Raw genomic sequence first — 22656 nt, forward strand, 5'->3', positions numbered from 1 at the left:
AGGCTTATTAAATTAAAACAAAACATGCAATAGTGGTATTTGGTGTTCATCTTGTCGAAAATTCAAAGGAAGAAAAGAAAGAAAAAGCTAGCTAGGTTTCGGCTAGAAATTTCTTAATTAACGTATGTGTTTTGATTTATTTTTATGATTTTTATATTTTTGTGATTGTTGCTCAATAATCTATCAAGCCCTGCTTCAATTTTAAAATTTGATTATGATTTTAAAATGTGTCATTGATTATTTTGTAAGTTTTGTGATGATAGTTGATGAAATATGATGGATATGTGATAAATAAATATGTTTTGTATTTGGATTTTGATGAATTTGAGCATTATGGGTTAAATTGTGAAAATGAGAAAATTTAGGGGTTAGATGAGAAATAAATGAAGAATATGGGTTGCTATGGACTCAATAAGAATTCGGCCAAGCATGAGTACAAAGAATTATGTGTATTTTGTGTATTTATGAATTAGGGACTAAAATGTCCAAAGGTGAAAATATAAGTACTAATTTAAAAACAAAGTCTAATTATGTGTTTATGGATTTATGTGAGATTGAATAAGTGAATTTAAATGTATATAGATCAAGAGAGGAGAAATTCGGATCTAGATCGGGGCAAGAGCAAAGTACTCGATTGATCGACTATTCTCGTCGTTGCTACGTTTGAGGTAAGTTCGAATATAATGCATACGGTTTTAAATAATATTGAATGAGATGAAATGAATAGAAATGGGATTGAATAAAAAATTAAAAATGTGAAATGTGGATCGAATATATACGGCACTATGTGTGCGAATATTATATATATATGGCTATCAAAATGGTACTGAGTGTGCTAGACTAAAGCCAAGTTGGTTGAATAATTGGCACTAAGTGTGCGATACTTAGCGAATTTGTTGGTACTAAGTGTGCAATGTCATTGAACGAGAAAGTGGTAAATGTAACAGATATATATGAGATGGTACAGGTATATTTGAAACCTATGTGGTTTATGTTATTATGTATTAAATAGAAACAAGAGTATGAGAATGGATGAACATGGTTAAATTAAGTTGGGATCGAGTAGAATTAAATATATAAGTATGTGATTTAAAAGAAATGGTATGAAATGAGTAATAGTTGAATAAGTTTGAGTAGTAATTTGAGTCGAATTATGTGATAGCAATTATGTCATATTGTATTTTTTTAATGAGTTAAAGGTATTATATTATGAACTTACTAAGCTTTGAGCTTATTGTGTGCAATTTTCTTTGTTTTATAGTGTTATAAAGCTAGCTCGGATTCGGGGATTGTCAGAGACTCAATCACACTATCGAACATCTATTTTGGTATTTTTTTTTTGAATTTTAAATACTAAAGTATGGCATGTATAGACTAGAGATTTTGGAATTGTTTTGAAAGGTGAAAATCCTGTCATGTGTTATGGCATGAAATTAAATGTGATTATGGTTTAATTATGATATGTAATTGGTGTTGAGATTTGGTATGTTTCTATGTATATTCGGCCTGATGAGAATTGTTTTTTTTTTTTTTGGCATATTGATGATTATGTATTTGGCTTTATGAAATGGCTTATTACCGTTGTGATAATATGTTTGTTTAGTCATACATTAGGCCCCTTTTTGGTATTTAATTGCTTAAGAAATGCCTTGAAGTGATTGGATTTGAAATGATGAATTGGTTAATTATATGGTATAGATATATAGATATATAGATATATATAACATGGGATTTTGGTATATGTTTTGGATAGTTGAATCATGGTGATTTGAGATGATGTTTCTAATGGATATATAAGTTATGTGATAGGCATGAATGAAACCATATATAAATGACCAATTGAATAGCTTTTGAAGTTGAAAATAAAATAAATAAATAAATAAATAAATATGATATGCATTGACCTTGTGATGATTTGATAGGTATAAGTAATTTTGGTAATTGATATCTATGCAGTTGATATGTAATAAGCTTTGTGATTTGGATTAAATTTGGTATATGTATATGTGTTAAGGAATTTGATCTATAATTATTATATGATTGTATTGAAATTGAGATGAAGATTATAGATGAATGAATGGATTGGCATGTATATTTGGTACACTTTGGTATGGATAATAAGTATAATTTTGGATGGTGATAATAGAGATTGAATGTCTACGATGTGTTAATAATTGAATGATGTGTATTGATTGGTAATGTCTCGTAACCCTAAGCCGGCAACGAACTTGTGTTAGGAGTGTTACAGGAGGAGTGTTTTTGGATGGAGGAGGCACCATTGCTGGTCATAGCTGTTGTCGATGAGGACAGAAGATTGCTTAGTCCATGCCTTGGGATGCTTTAGTTTGGGGATTTTATCCAAATAGTGTTTCCTCCTTGTCGTTCTTGCGGCTTTCAGTTGATGGTTAACTTGGGTTAGAGTCTCCGTGAGCAAGACCTCTTTTTATTTGTGTTGTGTATTTTCTTTTTGAATTTTATTATTTTTGTTGATGGTGTCTTTTAGTTTCTATTTTTAATAAATAATTAGCTTTTCATTAAAAAAAGTTGACATATGCTATATTACAGTTATAATCAAATTAAATAAACATATCCTTTACTAATTTAAATAAAAATTTAAATGATTGGAATAGATTCTATCCTCAACGGGTCATTAAATTAACCTAAATCCTAAAATTGCCATAGATGTTAGGCGGCATCTTAATATTAGCATACGGCAAAACAATAATAAATTGGGATATTATTTAATATTTAACATTTATTTAACATAAATTTAGGGTAAAGGTATATTTATGCTCTGTTAGATAATGAATTTAGGTTGTAAATATATTATAAATAAATTAGTTAAAATTTAATATTATATATATTAAAAATATAAAATATGAATTTATTAAATTTAAAATTATTTTAAAATTTTGATATTAAGTAAATTAGTTTTTCTAATAAATTTAAAATAATTTAAATCCTATTAATTTCAAAAGTGAACAGTGACAACATTAATATTATTCATCAATTATATATATTTTTATTAGCATATTTATATATTCTATAAATTTAATTTTCATTTAACAAATTATACCCGCAATATTTTGTCATCAGTGCACAAAATATATAAATAATAAGAGCTAAATTTATTTATTATATTAATTATAATTACGTATAATTCACAGAAAATATTAGCTCTAATTAATTATCTTAGTTCCTCGTATTCGAAATTGAGGAGAATAAATTAGACTAATTTAATAACAACAGTGTTTTACTTAAATTTTAGTTATTTAGTTATAAAATTTTTGTATTTTAATTAATCATAATTTTATTTCTCACCGAACAAATTGCAGTTTAAATTTCTTATTTATTTCTAAAATGAGAAGAAAAAGAAAAGAGAGAAGAGAACATGATTACTGCTTGAAAAGCCTATTCACATTAAAATTCTAGTTCTCTGCATTACAAATTTCATGTAAGTAATTATTCTACTGGTCTGCAGGACAATTCCATGAATCAACCGTACCTTCAGCTCTAAGTGAAACGTTTTCCAATTCCTTATCATGCTGAAAACCTGATGAAGAAGCTGAGTAGTTCAACTTGCAGCTGTTATTTCTTTGTGAATTTTGATCAGTACCAGTGCTACCACGATTCCAGTGATCTAAAGGCCTCAAATGATCTTCATTCCCATGACTCATGCCCAAGTCATCAATGGAAGGCATGGCTGAAGTTCCATGGGAATTCACACCAAAACCAGCCAAATTAAGACAGGGCTGAAGAGTTGTAGGATGTAGGAAGGACTGGAATGATAGGAGGGGGCTCTGGTTCTGCAAGTTTAGCATATTTTGAGTCTGTTTTAGCATGCCTAAATCAGAAGGCAGTTGAGCATAGTTACTACAAGTGGGAACGGTATTATTGCTACTTGTATTGGTAATATTAGCATCAGCTAAAGGATTATTTAACAATGACGGAGAAGAAGAAGCTAGAAAAGGAGTTGGCTTAACCCTTTTAGCTGAGGGACGTAGAGGGTCGAGAGAACCTAAAGTTTCTACATGACCGGATCGCATACCTGACCTAGAGCCGAAAAGATCAGGCCTTCGAGAATATGATGAACCCGAAAACGGTGGAGCAGGGATTCCAGTAAATTCTTGCACTATTGCTCTAAAATTCATTGTGTCGGTGGTGAGAACTGTAGTGGGTGCCGTTCTCGATGCTCTCGTTCGTTTCTTGGGGTTCTTCACAACACTTTTCTGATCGGATTTTGTTAAAAGCCTTACATCATGATATGGCCTTGATTGCAAGGATGATGAGCTTGGATATAAGCAGCCTTGGTTAAGTTCTTGGGCACCTAATGTAGATTGGCTCGATGAAGATAAGCCTTGAAGATGAAAGCTACCCAAGTCAACAGTGCAACAGTTTGGTTTAGGTCTTTGGCTTAGCGGCCTAAACCCATCAATATTCAGCAGTGAATCAATTTGTTGAGATTGAGAGAAAGGGTTGAGATAATTTGCAGAAGGATCAAAGAAAATTGGTGGGTGGTTTTGATGGTGCAAGACAAGTGATGGGTGTGGATTTGATAAGGGATTAGTGTTCATAAAAGCTGGGACCGACTCCGTCGGTGACTCGCACCCTTCATCAACCCCACTTGCAGATTGCATGCTACTACTATCACTGGAATCCATGAAGAAAGCTTTGATTAACTTTTTTAAAATTGCAGTATGAAAAGCTAGAAAGGGCCGTTATATATATATATATATATATTTTTTTTATATCATCTAGATGGTGAAAGTTGTACAGTTGGGAAAACAGAAACAAAGATATGGGTATAGCTCGAAAAAGCGATTACAAAGACATGGCAAAAGTAGCCAAGAAATGAATGAAAAGAAAATACATCCTTCTAAAACAGCTTTGAGAAAGTTGCCATATTTATATATATCCTTAAAAGCTTCCTCTTATATCAATCATCTTTCCTCTTGTCTTTCAGTGAGAGAAGAAAACATTCTATAAAAAGAAGAGAGAATAATAGAAAACACGACAAGCAAAAGAGGAAAGATTCTAGCTGTTAAATCTTCTTCTAGTTCCTTGCTCCCTCACCTTTATATGATCTGAATTAGGGTTTTTCGATCAAGATGAAAGGTTATTTAAGCTTATTCTTTTCCTTTTAATTAAAAAGAAAGTGGGGGCCGGCTGTCACTCATCAAACAAATTTTCATGTATGAAAATCTCTCTAAATTAGAGTGCGGGAGTTGATTGGCAATATATCAAACTCAAAGCTAATGAGAAAGATAGGCCGGTAATAATAATCTGAATTGTAAATACCATGACAAGGTCAAATTTATAAAAGATTCCTGTGCTATGTATTTTTGCCAATTTAACCCCTCAATTATAATTTGATTATTTTCTTAGAATCTTGAGATTAAATTTTGTTGTTGTTAATTTTGTCAAACTACTTGATGACTTCGACATAAATATTTTGGCTTTATATATATATATATATATAATTGGACAAACCTTTTCCACATTTAAAAATAAAATAAAATTATAATAATTTTCAAACAGTCAAAATGTTTAGGTGTATATATCATATTATTTTATAGAGCAAACTATACCATTACTCACTTAATTAAAAAGATTATAATTTACATACTGAACTATTCAAAAGTTTTTAGTTAAGTCAATGGGTTGAAAATTTTTTCTTTAAAGTTTCGCTAACAAGTTTCAAGCGACGATTCAACGACCGATATGGGAAATCAGTGCCCATCAATGAATAGTAGAACGTAATATTGTATAGATTATCCTATTTTATATTTTTTTAAAAATAGGAGCATCAAATTTTTAATCCACCGTAAACTCATTGTATATACTTTTTGTATAAAAATTTAACCTAATAAAAAAAGGTTTTAAAAGATAATATGAAAGGAGGAATGATAAATTTAGGGAAATGAAAAGAAAAAAAAAAATCAAAATGCACATTACTAATTTAAAAGCTTATTTATTTATTTATTTATTTCATATTTTAGAAAATAGTTTTAATGAAATTGATAAGTGTGCAAGGGTCGTAGAATAGGATTATAATTGCATATCAGCAAGTCTCTAGCAAAACTCAGCCTTTGACCAAGTCAGAATTCAGAAACAAAATCTAAGCCATAATTCAATAACATCAGAGAATCTTTTACCATTTTAATTATAAAAATAATTTATGTTATTTCGTTTCCCTCTGCCATACTAAATTAGGGTTTTGAAAAATGCTCAAACCTTGCATAAGTTTGGACTGATTTAAATATATTTTGCACGCATTTACTGATATGTTTTCATGCCCACCGTTTGTACCATATTATGATTTGCTTTGCTGCATCTTTTCTGTCATAAAATTTACTCGCCGTTGCCTTTGCTTTGCTGGGAGACAAGACAAGGTGTTGGTGTTTTGGTTTTGGTTTTTTCCTTTTATCGGGTACCAAAATATTCCCATGTAAATTGCTTTTGATTTGATGGCATTACTCCCCAAAGACTTGGTGGATAAAAAAAAATCCAATTGGAAGCAATTTGTAACGTTAATTGCTCCTCCGTGCTGTGGTCATGTCGTATTAATACCGCCTCTCCGTTTCATCATTGCTAGGCCGTCATCCCTTCAATCAAATTGCAAATTTAAATGCTTTTTACTGTTCTACGTACTTTCCCTTTATTCTTAAGAAGAAGTATGAGGCTATTGAGAATAAAATAGCAATACATAATCAAGTCATGCTGGGAAAAAAATCTGCCCAATAAGTACACAAGTTGTGGATACAAATCATTCCATGGGGGTCAACGTCAACCATCCTAATCTCCATGGTTTAGGTAAAATACAATTTTTTTAATTAATTCTTTTTCCTTTTCCAAGCCATTTTTTTGATAAATATAACGTCCTCGGCAAAATTGTGATTTAAAAGTTTAATTCGATTGGATACTTAATTGAAGGTTGAATTGTTTTATATATATTAAGCATAATTTGGAGGTTTAAATTTGGTAAGGAAGCATGGGCAGAGTCACAGCCGGGCTGGCAGTGGAAAACTGAAAAGGAAGATGGACCCTTTCAAATTTCAATTCAAGTCCAAAATCCAAACCCAAGCTTCATCTTGGTGACATGATTTTTAAATTTTATGTTGTTTCTTAATGAACCTTTGGAAATTTGGTAAAACGTGTTGGATCCCTTCAAATATTTTATACCCTATATGAGCACAACAATCAACGGGTTTTTTACAAAAATATTATAAAAAAAAATTAACCAAAATATTATACTTTTTTTTGTTTATCAAAATATTAATTTTATTATTATTTACGAAAATATACAAAAAAAAACCTGCAAAAGCCTGCAAAAAGCTGACACCAGCCTGGTCAGGCCAATCACATTGGCGGCACCAAAGGTGCCAAAGAGATTGGTGGCACCAATGGATTGGTGCCAAAGTGATTCGCAGCACCAATGGTGCCAAAGGACTAAAATGTGGCTAATTGACTTTTAAGCCCTCCTTATTTATTATTTTCTTTTTATTCTCCTTGAACTCATTTTTTTATTTAATAATTCTATTTTAATTTTATAAACTATTCTCATTTAATAACTCTATTTTAATTTAATAAACTATTAAGTAATACTTAATTTTTTAAATTAAAATAGAGTTATTAAATGAGAGAATTCTAATTAAGTGGCCATTTGCAGTTTCAAGGACTTGACATGCAAATTTACCATTTTGAATTTTGAAAGTGAATTGCTACTGTGCGCACTAAAATTGAAATGTGGCTAATTGCCTTCTAAGCCCTCCTTAGAATTCTAATTAAGTAATAACTCTATTTTAATTTAATAAACTATTCTCATTTAATAACTCTATTTTAATTTAAAAAACTATTCTCATTTAATAACTCTATTTTAATTTAAATGAGAATAGTTTATTAAATTAAAATAGAGTTATTAAATAAAAAAATGAGTTGAAGGGGAATAAAAAGAAAATAATAAATAAGGAGGGCTTAGAAGGCAATTAGCCACATTTCAATTTTAGTGCGCACAGTAGCAACCATTCACTTTCAAAATTCAAAATGGTAAATTTGCCTTAAAACTGCAAATGGTCACTTAATTAGAATTCTCTCATTTAATAACTCTATTTTAATTTTAAAAAATTAAGTATTACTTAATATTTTATTAAATTAAAATAGAGTTATTAAATGAGAATGGTTTATTAAATTAAAATAGAGTTATTAAATAAAAAAAATGAGTTGAAGGGGAATAAAAAGAAAATAATAAATAAGGAGGGCTTAGAAGGAAATTAGCCACATTTCAATTTTAGTGCGCAGCAGCAATTCACTTTTAAAATTCAAAATAGTAAATTTGCATTTCAGGTCCTTAAAACTGCAAATGGTCACTTAATTAGAATTCTCTCATTTAATAACTCTATTTTAATTTAAAAAATTAAGTATTACTTAATAGTTTATTAAATTAAAATAGAGTTATTAAATGAGAATAGTTTATTAAATTAAAATAGAGTTATTAAATAAAAAAATGAGTTGAAGGGGAATAAAAAGAAAATAATAAATAAGGAGGGCTTAGAAGGCAATTAATCACATTTTAATCCTTTGGCACCATTGGTGCCGCCAATCTCTTTGGCACCTTTGGTGCCTCCAATGTGATTGGCCTAATCAGGCTGGTGTCAGCTTTTTGGAGGCTTTTACAGGTTTTTTTTTTGTTTTTTTGGTATATTTTCGTAAATAATAAAAAAAAGTTATAATATTTTGGTTATTTTTATTTTTTATAATATTTTGTAAAAACCCACAATCAACGTATACTTTTATATATATAATTCCATTCTATTTTTCTAAACTCGTATTTTATATATATAATTCTAATTTTACGTGTTTATTTTTAAAATTTATTAAATAATATTTTTTATAATTTTAAAAATATTGTCTAATTAAATGAATTCATCTTATTTATAATAAAAGTCTATAAATTTACAAAAATAATTAAGAGAATAAAATAACGTTTTAAAATTAATCAAAATAAAAAATGGAAAGCAACTGATAGTAAAATATTAAGTAATCGACAAAATAAATTGTCATCAAAATTGAGTAAAAATTCACCAACAAAGAACCATTACTTTAATAAATCATTGTCATTGACATAATATTTCACAATATAATAGTAAACAACATTCACTATTGTGTAAATATTATTAAAATTCAATAATAGTAAAATTATCGAATATCAATTTTGGTGATAGAAATAAAACCTATTAAATAATGCTAACATGTGAATTTTCTAGTAGTTTTTAGATGTTATTTTGAATGAAAATGTCTTGTTAATGCATATATTAATAGTGCTAATTAATATTAATTTTAATTCATATATAACTGTAATATTAATTAAGTGATAATTAGTTTAAAATAATTAGTGTAGTGTAACATGGATCCAAAATCTAATTAATTGATAATAACTAGTACATTGATAATGGAAACATTATTAATAAAATAATTATAGTTATAATGATTTTATATTAATAATTTGTTATGAACTTAATCTTATATTCAAGATTTAATGGAAACATCACTAATAAAATAATTATCTTTATCTTTATATTGTATTACAATATTTATTTTATTTTATCTTTATTTTTATATATATTATAATACAATATTGATTTTATAGATTTAAAATTATAGCAAACATAAATAATACAAAATACTAATTTCTAAAGGATCAATTTTCTTTATTTTAATCTTTCAAATAGATATAAGTCATATTATTTGTCAAATTGAAATTTATATTGGATTGAACCGATTTTATTAGATGCAATTAGTATTTATAAAAAATAATATTTAATTTAATTAAAATATATATACATATATATATTATCTTTTAATTTTGTCATATAAATAAAGAATAAATAAATTTATATATTTAGATTAGATTACCAATATTAATGGAAAAAATTATATTACCAATATATTAACGCTATCCTTTTATATGCATAATATTAATCTCACACATTTAATTCTTATTAATTAAAAAATGATTTTAAAATTATTAATTATTATTGTATTTAACATAAAATTATACTTATATATAAAAATTATATTTATTTAATTGGAATATTTAATTAAAACTTTAATTTTATTAATTTTAATTATATAATTATATTTAATTATTTATAGATTTACGATTTTATTAATTAATAATATATTATGTTATTTTTAGTTAAAACTTTTAAAAGATATGATCAAATTAACTAATTCCAAATTAATATACAATCATATTAATTAATGTTACTTTTATTATTATCACCTAATAATACAAATAAATTATTATTCTAATAATATTAATTTAGTAATATAATTAATAATAAAGAGTTGTCAATTTAAAAGTTTTTCCAAGCTTGTACTTTTATTTATATATATTGTTGGAACATTTTCAAAATATATACAGTGTTCCAATAGTTTCAAATGAAAAGTTACAAGTAACCAAAAGTTATGTCACTTGGTTATTTTAATTATTAACAAATAGTCATAACTATTCAAGTAGACATCTATTGAGTAATTATGTATTGCTAAAGATATAACTATCTATTTGGGTAATTATGTTCATATAAAGAGACATGAGACCTCCTAGTGAAAATTCATTTGTATGACACTCACAAAAAAAAAATATAGAAATTAAGTTTCTTTTTACTCTCCCACCATCAGTGCAAAACGTAGATGGTCATTGAAGTTTATTGTATCCTCGAGGTTCATTTGCCAGTAATTTTTCTCCACACCATAATATAAACGGGGATGAATAGAACCTTAAAAAAAGATAACATTGATATGCATCTTGAACTTGAACCCCTCATTAATTTCTCATAACACTAATATATTAATGTGTTGTGGAGCAAACTTTAGACTAAAATTTTCATAAATTATGTGTGAGATATTCATGGTAAAGACAATCGCATGTGAAATTACAATTGATTAATTTCATTAATTTGGAGACCAAATCAGCAACCAGTTGAAGGTAAAAAATTGTATAAATACAGGATCCAAGTAGTGTAGAGCTTGTTTATTTCTTTCTCTCCTCCTTTTTACAATGCCAATTGAGTGAAATAAATAGTTAACTATGAGTCAAAAGATTCCGATTTTTCTAGCATGAAAATCTACTTTCAAGCTCGTATTGTTTGGTAATTAATTTCAAATTGACATCGTCTATCACCACTTAAAGAATTAAGGTTGCTTAACCAAATGATTAATGAATGGATAACCCTAAACATGATTTTAATCAAACGTATAAACATGTCTGTTTCATATTTTATTTATGATAGGTGCTAAAAGTAACATGTTTTAATCTCATTCTTAATGCGTTTTTTGGGTGATTATTCGATGTTAATGGTGAATTTTATGTTCATAATCCTTTAAATTCATGTTTTTATACTTAGGAGAGCATTTGGGAGCAAAAGGAGCAAAAAACGAGCAAAACCGAAAAATTGGAGCAAGTTACAGGAGCCACGTGGGCTGGACCTTCCACACGTCTTGGACAAACGGTCGTGTGAGCCACACAGGCTGCCACACAACCATGTGGCAAGCCGTGTCGATTTTGCGAAGTGCACTCCAAACAACGGAAAAACGCAATTTTCAGAGTTTTTCGGACATTCTAAGACCTATATATGACAAAAATAAGAAGGTAGAAGTGAGCTGTCATAGAATACTTAAGAAAACAACTCGAAAAATACCATTGAAGTCAATTCTGAAGAAGATTTCCATCAAGATTGAATATTCCCTTTTGATTTCTTTGGAGATTATTATGAGTTTCTTTATTTTTGTGGTTATACTGTATTTTAGATGTTTTCATTTGCAAGCATGAACTAATTTTCTAAATACCTAGGGAGACGAACCCTATGATGAATTTTGTCTTTAGATTTTTATTTTACATAATAAATAATTAGACATTGTTTTTAATTATGTGTGTTTAATTATTGGTTTAATATTTCTAAGCTATTAATCCATGTTTGATGTGCTTAAATAAGAGGAGGAATATACCTGCTTAAGAGTAGATCTAGTGTAATTGAGTGGAATTGCATGCAATTCTAGAAATAGAACGACATAAATCTATCGATTAGAGTCAAATATAATATGAGAATCCATAGATCAAGTTAATGTGATAATAAGGATTTTAATTAGAAAGAAATTTCAATTAATCAACCAAAGTGTTAGTTACTCTTATTTTTCTTGAAGAGAGATATTAGCATAATTTAAGGATTTTATGGATCAAGATACTAAGTGAGAATTTGCGTAATTTAGATTGATAATGATGGATGAAATTTAGGTAAATTCTTTCTTAGGTATTGTTTTGCTTCTTAATTGTTATACAAATTTCTTGAATTATTCTTTGTCGTATTCGTAGTTAATTAATTTAGTTAATTTTAGTTTAAATGATCATTCAAATTTATCGATTAAATAATAGTAAGACAATAATTACTAATACTTTTAATCGATTGAGAATGATATATTTGCTCACCGCAACTATACTATTAATTGATAAATTGATAATAGTGCACTTGCCTTCGTTAAATTTTTAATTGATTTCATTTACACTCATGATTCTATCAACATGTCTAACCCCCATTATGAGGGGTTTTTTTTAGTATGAATTCAACCGTACTTTTGCCAACTTTGCTGGTAAATTCACTCTAATTATCTTTAGTTTCATGTGAAAACATCTGCACATTCCAGATTTCTTCTAGTGCAACCAAACAGGCAAGCATCAATAAAAGGTTTGATGATAAATTCATTACATGCAAATGAAAATAACACACAACTCATGAATTTACATGGCATAGCATATAATAGCAGCAAAATCTTTTTCCAATTGAAAGAGAAAGGAAAGCTGTACAAATTATGTGGCACAAATTAAATACATACAACTTTCAAATCATACACAACAATGAAAACATATCAAAATTCCAAAAGTAAAACTATAAGGTGGTGATCAGGCTTAGAATTTTCAGTTCTCAGATGAAAGGGTTCAAAAATAAAGCACAAACAAGTATTTATAAAGTGAAACTATGAAGAAAACAGAGTAGTGATCAGGGATAAAAATATAGTATAATCATCTCTTCCAACTTCGGCTTCGGGATAAATGATCTTTCATTCCACCAACAAGCCATGTCTCTTGGGCTATATCAGATGAAATTTCGTAGAAATCAGGGTCGTATTTCATCACTACTAAGCTCTCTTTCACCTTCCTGTTTTCTTCTTCCATTAAAGACCTCAAATTTTTTCTTTTTTTCTCGTCTTTCCTCTTGCACTCTTGTTTGTCTCCTTGATCTTCCTCGTCCTCTTCCACCATGTTAGCTTCTTCTAACCAGCTCTTTGCAGGAGCGGATCGACAACGCATAAGCAAGAGAGCATTTGCAGGTGGGACTGCAGCAGCTTGATCATCAACATGATCGAGGGAGCTCTCTTGTTCTTTGCTTTCTTCTCTGTAAAGCCCGTTGTTTTGATTCTCCTGCAGGACCATGAACCATTTGGAAAAGACGGTTCTTGATGTCTCATTGCCTTGTACGTAATTGTGGTTTTCTTGGGGTTCTTCATCTTCATCTTCATCCTCATCGTCAGTGGTGATGTCAGATTGAGGAAAAGACCCGAAACATCGAAAATCGAAACGAATGGCCCGCAAGCACGTTAAGAACTGCATGACTTCTTTCTTGAAACCGAGTGAGTCCACCCAACTTAGTCTCTTTTTGTGTTTCCTGCCGTTGTGAATTCTTTCGATCTCTTCCATCACTGATTGCCAACTTTTGCACGAGCTTGTCTTAGACCTGACTTTGATCTGTCCGGCGCATGTGACTTTCGGGGAGGTTGGTTCCGTGATCTCGGATCCCATTTGCTTGTTTTTAGCCCATAGGAGAGGGCTAGCTTGGCCGCCAGCTCCACAACCTTTTCTGGTGCTTGATTTCTTAAGGAGACGGTGGTGGTGGTGGTGGTGATTGTGGTGGCGCTTGTTGGGTTCTGATGACCTTGCAGGACTACAAATGGGCTTTGGCGGCATTAGTGTGAGATGGGCTCGAGATGGGAAACATACTAGCAAATCTGCTGAAGGGGCTCCTTTGGTTTCTCTTCCTTTCATGCCAACTTTGTTTTGTTTCTCTCCTTGGTTTCTCCTCTTATGTGCCTGCTCTTCGCTTGGTTTCAGTTCCAGTTCAGTTGTTTCTTTTTATTTTTAGATGTTGGAGAACGAGCACTTATGAATATTTTTATTTTTTGGTTAAAAAAAAAATGTATATGAGGTGTGGTTGGACTTGGGGTGTTTTTAAAAGAAAAGGAGGGAGAAGTTGGACAACTTTCTTTGCTTTTCCATTGCCTTTTTTTATTATTTGTACTTCTTTACCACTGCAACAACCTGTTTTTATGTTAAATTTCTCTCGTGTTTGCTCTCTTTGAAAATTGGGTTTCACAGCTCACAAGTGAGCTTCTTTCATTCTTGGCCTTTAATTTTTTTCCCCCATTAAAAAATCAAAAAGAAAAAGAAAGAAAAGTTAAAGCCCAGGAGCTTTGTTTCATGATCCAATCATACCCTCAAGTTGTGAGCCCATGCCATTTATTCCAACCCGCATGGTGCCCATAGAAACATATGTGCCACCACCATCAAAAGTTTATATTGATCTGATTCCATAGTCTTTTACGAGACTTCAACTAGTGGTAATATTCTCAGCAGATAAAAACAAAGAGTGGAGCCTGTTTTAAGGAGATAAAAGCGTAGCCGAAAGTAATTAAGGAGGGTGAAAACAGAGGTTAAAGGAAAAAGGGCTAGGGAAGGTATAATGAGTAATGGTGCAGTACTTGAGAGCACGGGGAAAAGAATGGCCCCCCCAGCCAACTATCACCTTTGCATTGCCTTACGATTAATTACACTCGCTTTCTTTTGCTTTTTGTTTACGACTTTCCACGATGGAAGAGAAGCTTAGTAAAATACTCTAAACTCCCCCTTCTTTATGATTTATAGTTATCATTATCATCATTAGAGAGAGAGAGATATTAGTGGGGGTAAACTAAGGAACCATTTTTCTTCCAAACTTCACTTCTTAATTATTAGCTATAGTTTATGTGTTTACATCATGTTTTTTTAGAATTAATCACTTGTTTCTGAACATGCCAAATGTGATGAGATATTCTAATAGTAACCTAAAGATTAACAGTTACTTCTTTTCCTTTACTTTTTAACTCCACGATTTATATGTAAGCTTTTGATCAACTACTTGATAAAAAAATGTAAAAAAAAGAAAAAGAAAAAAGAAGCTTTTGGTAATGCTTTGAAATGATGAAAAGAAGAAGAAGAATAATGCAGATTCGAAGGGATTTTTACCTAACTGATACCCAAAGCTTCCTAAGATGGGTAGCCTCATCAGAATTTTCACTCTTTTTCTTTTTATAATATAAAAGGTAGGGTCGAAAAGCTAGCGGGCCGAGCAAGCAAAGCCTAACAAAGCTAAAGTTATGCGACTACAATCAATGAATTGGAACAACTTTGAAAATTCTCTTCTTCATTTTCTATATAGACATGTAGGGCTTTGGAGGAAATGATAGACAATGCAAAGAAGGGCTGAGTTTTAAAAAAGAAGCTAGCTAAGCTACCATTTCATTATATTTGTGGTGGTGGTGGTGCATGCATATCTAGCCCTGTCATAACAACTAGATTCCTTCCTCGACTATCATATACAAACACTCATTGTTTTTCATGACCAGACATCCGATTATGTTTTACAGTTGAGATTAAAACCCAGTTGCAAGTGTGTTTTCCATTGTATTGAGTTTATTAGTGAATATTAACTGGACACCACGAAAAAGAAAATCTTAAATTGCGTAAGAACAACTGGCGTTACCATTGCGCAGTAGCCAACAAGAGCGTTTTTGTCAAAAAGTGGGGAGAAATTAGGTGCAGGCTAATAAACAGGTTCGTGACATAATGTATTGCTTCGTAACTGAAAGGGAGAGAAAAAGCCAAAAGCTAAAGATTTGGTGTAATGGCGTTCATATTTAAAGGCTACAAAAGAAATTGCTATGCTAACACCCATTTCCACCTTATTTTTCTTTTACCTCTTACTAGTTTTATTTATGACTTGATTGATATTATTGTTATTGTAATAATTAAGAAGATATGAATTTAAACACAGTAGATATATGAAAGTTGTACCAATTATTATTACTTTAAAAAAAAGAGTTAGTTGATTAGCCAGCCACCCTACGGGAGGATGTGCATTTTTTTGGTTTAATGAACACGTATCTTTGTTCCCATCGAGTGCTTTTGAACTAATTTATATAATATGTGCTTTAAAGAAAGTGGCTGCTCTCTCAAGGTGTGAAGACGGCTCAGAAGCAATCATTTTAGTCTTAGAGCCTCTGGATCACTACGGACATTTGGTGGGTTTATACATTTAAAACCATTACCTTCAACTACTTGTCCAACTTACATCTTTCGAAATATAACAATTCAAGTATTAAAAGCACCAAATTTCCATATCCTATTTTCTGGATATCAATCTTTTAACTTTTGTCACATAATTTCGTAATTCCGTCATCAACCCCCCCCCCCCCAAAAAAAATCTCAACAAATAACTCCCAAGCTAATTTTCAAGTACGGGAAAGTTTTTACAAGGATCCGTCTTACTTTCGATTCATGCATATGAGTTTTTTTCCTACTTTGTTTAAAAACAGTTGAATTGGAGAAACATGTTTGATGCTAAAACTAATAAATTCAATGAAGGTACACTCGTTTTTACAAATTTCCACCGATTATCATTGCCTGCTAAAAGAAAACCAAAGGGACAGAATGTGGGTAGAAAGGGTGACGGGGTTGAAGAGAAAATGTGGGGTAAATTCAGTGAAAAACTCATGGTTTAAGGTTCAGAGGAAAGCTGCTTCACTCTAACTTCTGAATCAATGTCCCAACCTGTCTAGTTAAACAAATCATCCTTTTATAAACAGCGTGCAAGTCCCACAATTGTTTCCTATTTTTTTTGTCGAAGAAAAAAATACTATAGGGGTTTTGTATTATGAGTTAAATTATATTTTATTTTAAAAAAAAAAAAAGATAAATTAGTCCTTCTGCATTAAATCAAAGAACTAACCAATTCTTTCTGTTAAAATTTTTTTTATCTATTTCTACTATTAAAAATTAGTGTAGTTGATAGAATAACCAAACAGTTACACAAGGTGTGCCGCATATACCTCATTAATCTAATGTACAATGACTAATTTACTCATTCTTTAATAGAGGGGTACAATACAATCCGACTCCTCATGTAAAGACCTCCATAGTACTCTTACCTTTTATTTTTTTTTCATAGAAATTAATCTTAAAAATTCATGATTGCTTCTTCTAAGTCTTCTAACGATATTATTAAATATTTTTAGTACAGCTAAATAAAAAAATTGGGTTGTTATAGTGTTTATTACTAATATTAGTTGATAAATTATTTATATGTTTAAAGATAAAATATTTATTTAATACATTGATAATCGAGTTAAAACATTATCATGTATCTTATTTATTTAATTATATATATATTTTAAATATCAATTAAGATTACAAAGGAACAAGTTAAGTTTATGCAAAATTTAGTGTAGTTTACATTAAAATTTATATTTTAATAAAATTGATGTTATATTTCTCACCAAAGTAGGATCAATGCTATTGAGGATACTTAATGTCAATTTTGATTCGGTTAAAGTAATGGGAAGTTTGTTTTATAGAGATTAAATTAAATTAAATTATTCTTTATTATTATTATTATTAAATGAATTATTTAGTTTTTATAATATTAAAAGAATCAAATAAATCTAAATTATAATAGAATTTTTTGAATAGAAATTATAATAGAATTAATATTTACTGTATAAAAATATCTTGAAATTATTCTTTTTAATTGTAGTTCAATTCCAAACAAAATAGTTCATTTACAAAATGATAAAAACTTAAAAAATATTAACTCTGTTAAACGATAAATGTAATACCCCTACCCGTATTCGTCGCCGAAATATGGTATGAGGCATTACCAGATTTTACCGAATTTTTTTTCGAGATAGATTTATCATATTCATAAGATAATTTCATCACATACCAAAACCAAAATTTGTTAGCCATACCAATGGCTAACCATACATTCATTTCACATTAACATCTACTTTACTATTATTACTAGCTTATACATGCCATTGATTTCCCAAAATAAAGTTTTTTTATATACCGAGATCTTGAGGCTGATAGTGTGATGCGTCTCCGACCAAATCCGACCTCTGAGCTCTTAACACTACAGAACAGGGGAAAAGGAAACAGGGTAAGCACTTTGTGCTTAGTAAGCTCATGTAACAAGAATTATACTTACCTAATATTTTCAATACAATGCAATAAATATTCATACATCCATTCAATACATTATTCCCCTATCATGCACAAACTCAACATTCAAATTAGTCCAATAATTTCCATGTATCAATGATATTTATCATGATTGATGAGCTCATCAATTCCACGATTTCCATTTCCTTGTTATTTTTCCATATTTATCCCTTTGAACTACTTGGAATTTCGATGGATTTTCAGAGGTACACTTTAGTGTACAAATCCGGTCCGTCAATTCATATTCATGTGCGACATTTCCATTTCGAGAGCACACTCCGTGAACCTCATCCTTACAATGGGATTACCGGTCAAAGCTAAATCCTCATAATATAAACTCATAGAGTATTGTCGGGATTACCAGTTCAGGCTAAATCCCCTGCAATGACAATTACTCTAATGAGCTTGGATCTGAATTACCAGTCCAGGCTAAATTCAGACCCTAATTCGGATTACCCGTCCGGGCTAAATCCATTTTCCACATATTCTTCGGGAGGGCTATACCAGAATAGGATCACCCGTCCGGGCTAGATCCTTTTTACTGTCAATTCCTTTTTCAGAGATCCATCGAATTTTTCCTTTCATTCAACCGAGATTTATTTCCTCTTTTCATCAAGAATATCAATACTTCATCAATTATCATACAATAAACATCCAAATCATTTTCACATCAATAACAAACATTTCAAGCATTTAAGAATATAATTCAAGTTACACGAACTTACCTCGACACTTGTTCGTAAACAAAAATCTACTAATCCCGAACTTTTTCTTTTCCTCTATCTAGCTTCGTATTTGAACTTTCTGGATCTAAATAAATAAATTTAATCATTAATCTAATACATTTCATGTTCATGTGTAAGATTCTCTATAATTCCATTATTATTTATAGTGCATTCAAAGCTGTCTCACTAAGTCATAGTCACTAAATTATTTATATCTTGAGCTACGGAACTCCAAATCAAGATTCATTAATTTTACCCAAAACTAGACTCACATATCTTCTTACCATAAAATTTTCAAAATTTTTGGTGTAGCCAATAAGTACAGTTTATTCTTTAAAGTTTCCCCTGTTTCACTGTTTGATAGTTCCGACCCTCTTTACTAAAAATTAATTATCTCATTATACAGAATTTTGATGATGTTTCCATTTATTTCTTCTGAAAATAGACTCATTAAGGATTCTAACCATATAAATTATAACTCATAATAATTTTTGTACAATTTTTAATGATTTTCCAAAGTCAGAACATAGGAACCCGAATTCATTCTGACCTTGTCTCACAAAATCTATTATATCTCATGATTTACAAATCCATTGATTAAACCGTTTCTTCCATGAGAAACTAGACTCAATAAGCTTTAATTTAATATTTTATTCATCCTCTAATTCGATCACTAAAATTTTTGGTGATTTTTCAAAGTTAGACTACTGCTGCTGTCCAAAACTGTTTTTGTGTTTGATGTTAATTACTATTTTTCCCTAAACTTTCAATAAATGATAATTTCATTCCTGCTCAATTAACCTCTAAATTGAGCTGATTTTTCTCAATTAACACTTCATCCCATCACTTTAAACTACCTTATAACCTTTGGAAATCATAATTTTAGCACTAGACTTTAATTTCAAACCTTTTCACAATTAGGTCCTATAAATCAATTTCTATTGAAATTACCTAATAAAATCATCTCATAAACCAATTAAAGCTTCAATTTCATCCTATCTCATCATAAACTTCCAGCACATATTCATATCAACTTTCAAATTCATTCATAAAATCAAAAACTAATGAATTTAGTAATAGGATCTAGTTGTAAAAGTCTTAGAAACACAAAAATTACAAGAAAAAGGCAAGAATTAACTCACTTGGTGCAAAAATTATGAAAAACCAGCTTGAAGAAACCCTTAGGACGTTTTTGGCTGATGAGAGTGCAGAAAATGTGAAGAGAATTCTAGATATTCCAATTTGGTCCCATTTTTATATTAGTGAAATTTGTTATTTTCCCATTTTACCCTTATTTCATCAATTCTCCTGATTTTTCTCACTTATGCCGCCCAAAATATCTCATTTTGGGGTTATTTTCAATTTATGTCCCTCCTCATTTCACAATTGAGCTATTTAATCCTTCTAGTAACTTTTACATTTTTTCAATTTAGTCCTTTTCACTTAATTGACTACCCAAACATTAAAATTTTCTAGCGAAATTTTAATACCATATTACTAACACTTCATAAATATTTATAAAAATATTTTTGACTCGGTTTTACGAGATCAAGTCTCGATATCTTATTTTACCTAATTCCTTCAATAATATCTTTTCTAACTAACCACTTAATCAAGAAAATTTTTCTATCGATATTTTCATACGATTTTTCCTATCATATCAATATTCATGCAAAAATATTAAAATAAATTTCTCTTTAAATCGGATTTGTGGTTACAAAACCACTATTCCGATAATTTTGAATTTGGGCCATTACAATAAATGATATTTTTAAAACTTTATATTTCGTTTGGTTTATTAATATAATAACATGAGGATAGTTAAAAAATGAAAATGTTGATTTGTTACGTATATATTACAATAGTTAGACATAAAATAAAGAAGAGTTAGTACAAATTTAAACTTGAAATTAGGAAGGTGAGTAATAATTATTGTAAAAACAAGACATCTTCAAAATAAGTGAAAATATTTGATTATCTTTGCTAAAAATAAGTCATAGGGGTGGCTAAATATTACCAATTGAATTAGTTTATTGTTAACTCATATACTAAAACATGTGTAAAAATAATACTCCTACTAAACGTAGCATAAATGTTAACTCTATTCTTATAGAGATTAAATTCATCCATTTAATATTAGAATATTCATTTGATCTTGTCTCTAGAATAGAGAGACCTTTCAGGTACATTCACATTTTAATTGTAACATTCTTATAGTGGTAATTTCACATTCTCAATAGTGTCCAGATTTTCCTGAGCATGTAATGTTACATTCTCAACACTGCCAAGATGTAAGAATATATGAGATAAGGCTATATCTTTCTTAGCTCATATAACAATTTTTGACAATTTTGCCCCTTTTTTAAGGATTTTCATTTAGGCATAATGACTTATTTGGCCCTCCAGCTTTACAAAAAAAAAGTATTTTAACCATTCATTTAATTTTTCGCCTTTATTAACCCTTAAACTTGTGTTTTTTATCAAATCACCCAAAAATGGATAGAAAAGTTAACATTTTTTAACTTTGTTGACATGTGTATGGCATGCACTTGGATTGCCATGTAAATTGTAACAACCTGTGTTCAATAAAATCGGAACAGTGGTTTCGAGACCACAAATCCGAAGTCAGAAAATTTTATTTTTATTATTATTTTATGTTCTACTATATGATAGAAATACAATTTAAAAATTTCATTTAGAAATTTTACCGTTTACATACCTAATTGATGAAAAGGTCTAAATAGCATTAAGTGCAAAAGTTGAGTTCTAATAGCTAAAGGTATTAAATAGCTTTATAATTTTAAATTGGAGATCCTTATATAGTAAATAGACCATTAAAATGCTTAATGGTTAAGCATGAATAGTCATCATTGGAAATTTCATGAAACATTAAGGTTAATTTTGGAAATTATCAATTAAAATGATATTAAATATAATAAAAAAATCTATTACATCATCTACCACCAAAAAAAAGAAGAGAAAACCTAGCCATGGAAGCTTGAGATATTAGCAAGCTTGTTTTGCTTAATTAGGTATGTATTATTGTCCCGTTTTTTATGATTTCTATGTTTTCGAGATCATAGTAGCTTAATCTAGCTAGCTCAGGGATTAATTTGCAAAACTGATAAAGTATTAGGGTTTTTCATTGATGAGTATGCTTGAACTTTGAAGCTTTATGATAGAAAATGAAAGGTTATTGTTAGATAAACAACTTTTGTAAAGAGAATTTTGATGAAATTATCAATTAGGGATTAAATTGAAAAAGATGATAAAATTATGGTAAAATTGTGAAATTTTGAATTATGTGGGTTATTAATATATATATAAATTGACTAGGCTTGAGTAAGGATTAAATGACATGAAAGTCATTTTATGTGCCTATGGACTAAATTGTAATAAATTAAAAGTATAGAGGCAAAATAGTAAATTTTCCAAAAATGTGTGTTGGACTAAATTGAATATGAATTATATTGAATTGTGTTAAATTCATTCGTATAGATCCGGTTAGACCTAGTGCGGAGTTAGATCGAGGCAAAGGAAAAATATCGGATTAATCGCCTTCGTATC

General features: G+C 29.6%; 2 protein-coding genes and 1 long non-coding RNA gene across 3 annotated transcripts; all 3 read right to left on the reverse strand.

The window, feature by feature from the left end:
• Window positions 1-3387: 3387 nt before the first annotated feature.
• Window positions 3388-5098, reverse strand: LOC105765989 (uncharacterized). The gene has a single exon (XM_052630997.1). The coding sequence runs from the start codon at window positions 4659-4661 to the stop codon at window positions 3468-3470; it is 1194 nt and encodes a 397-aa protein (XP_052486957.1). The 5' UTR covers window positions 4662-5098; the 3' UTR covers window positions 3388-3467.
• A 7712-nt stretch (window positions 5099-12810) lies between these two features.
• LOC105770075 (uncharacterized) lies at window positions 12811-14338 on the reverse strand. The gene has a single exon (XM_012591125.2). It carries the CDS (start codon window positions 14093-14095, stop codon window positions 13076-13078), a length of 1020 nt encoding a protein of 339 aa, XP_012446579.1. The 5' UTR covers window positions 14096-14338; the 3' UTR covers window positions 12811-13075.
• A 3553-nt stretch (window positions 14339-17891) lies between these two features.
• LOC128041195 (uncharacterized) lies at window positions 17892-20291 on the reverse strand. The gene is made up of 3 exons (XR_008195862.1): window positions 20232-20291; window positions 19090-19174; window positions 17892-18275 (listed from the first exon to the last, which is right to left on the reverse strand). It is a non-coding gene; the product is annotated as an uncharacterized LOC128041195 (long non-coding RNA).
• Window positions 20292-22656: the final 2365 nt, after the last annotated feature.

Source organism: Gossypium raimondii, chromosome 5, assembly GCF_025698545.1.
Source record: "Gossypium raimondii isolate GPD5lz chromosome 5, ASM2569854v1, whole genome shotgun sequence".
NCBI lineage: Eukaryota > Viridiplantae > Streptophyta > Magnoliopsida > Malvales > Malvaceae > Gossypium > Gossypium raimondii.

What these genes read in the sequence shown, in the direction of transcription:
- LOC105770075 (XM_012591125.2), bottom strand. Translation starts at nt 14,095, where the DNA reads ATGAAAGGAAGAGAAACCAAAGGAGCCCCTTCAGCAGATTTGCTAGTA.
- LOC105765989 (XM_052630997.1), bottom strand. Translation starts at nt 4,661, where the DNA reads ATGGATTCCAGTGATAGTAGTAGCATGCAATCTGCAAGTGGGGTTGAT.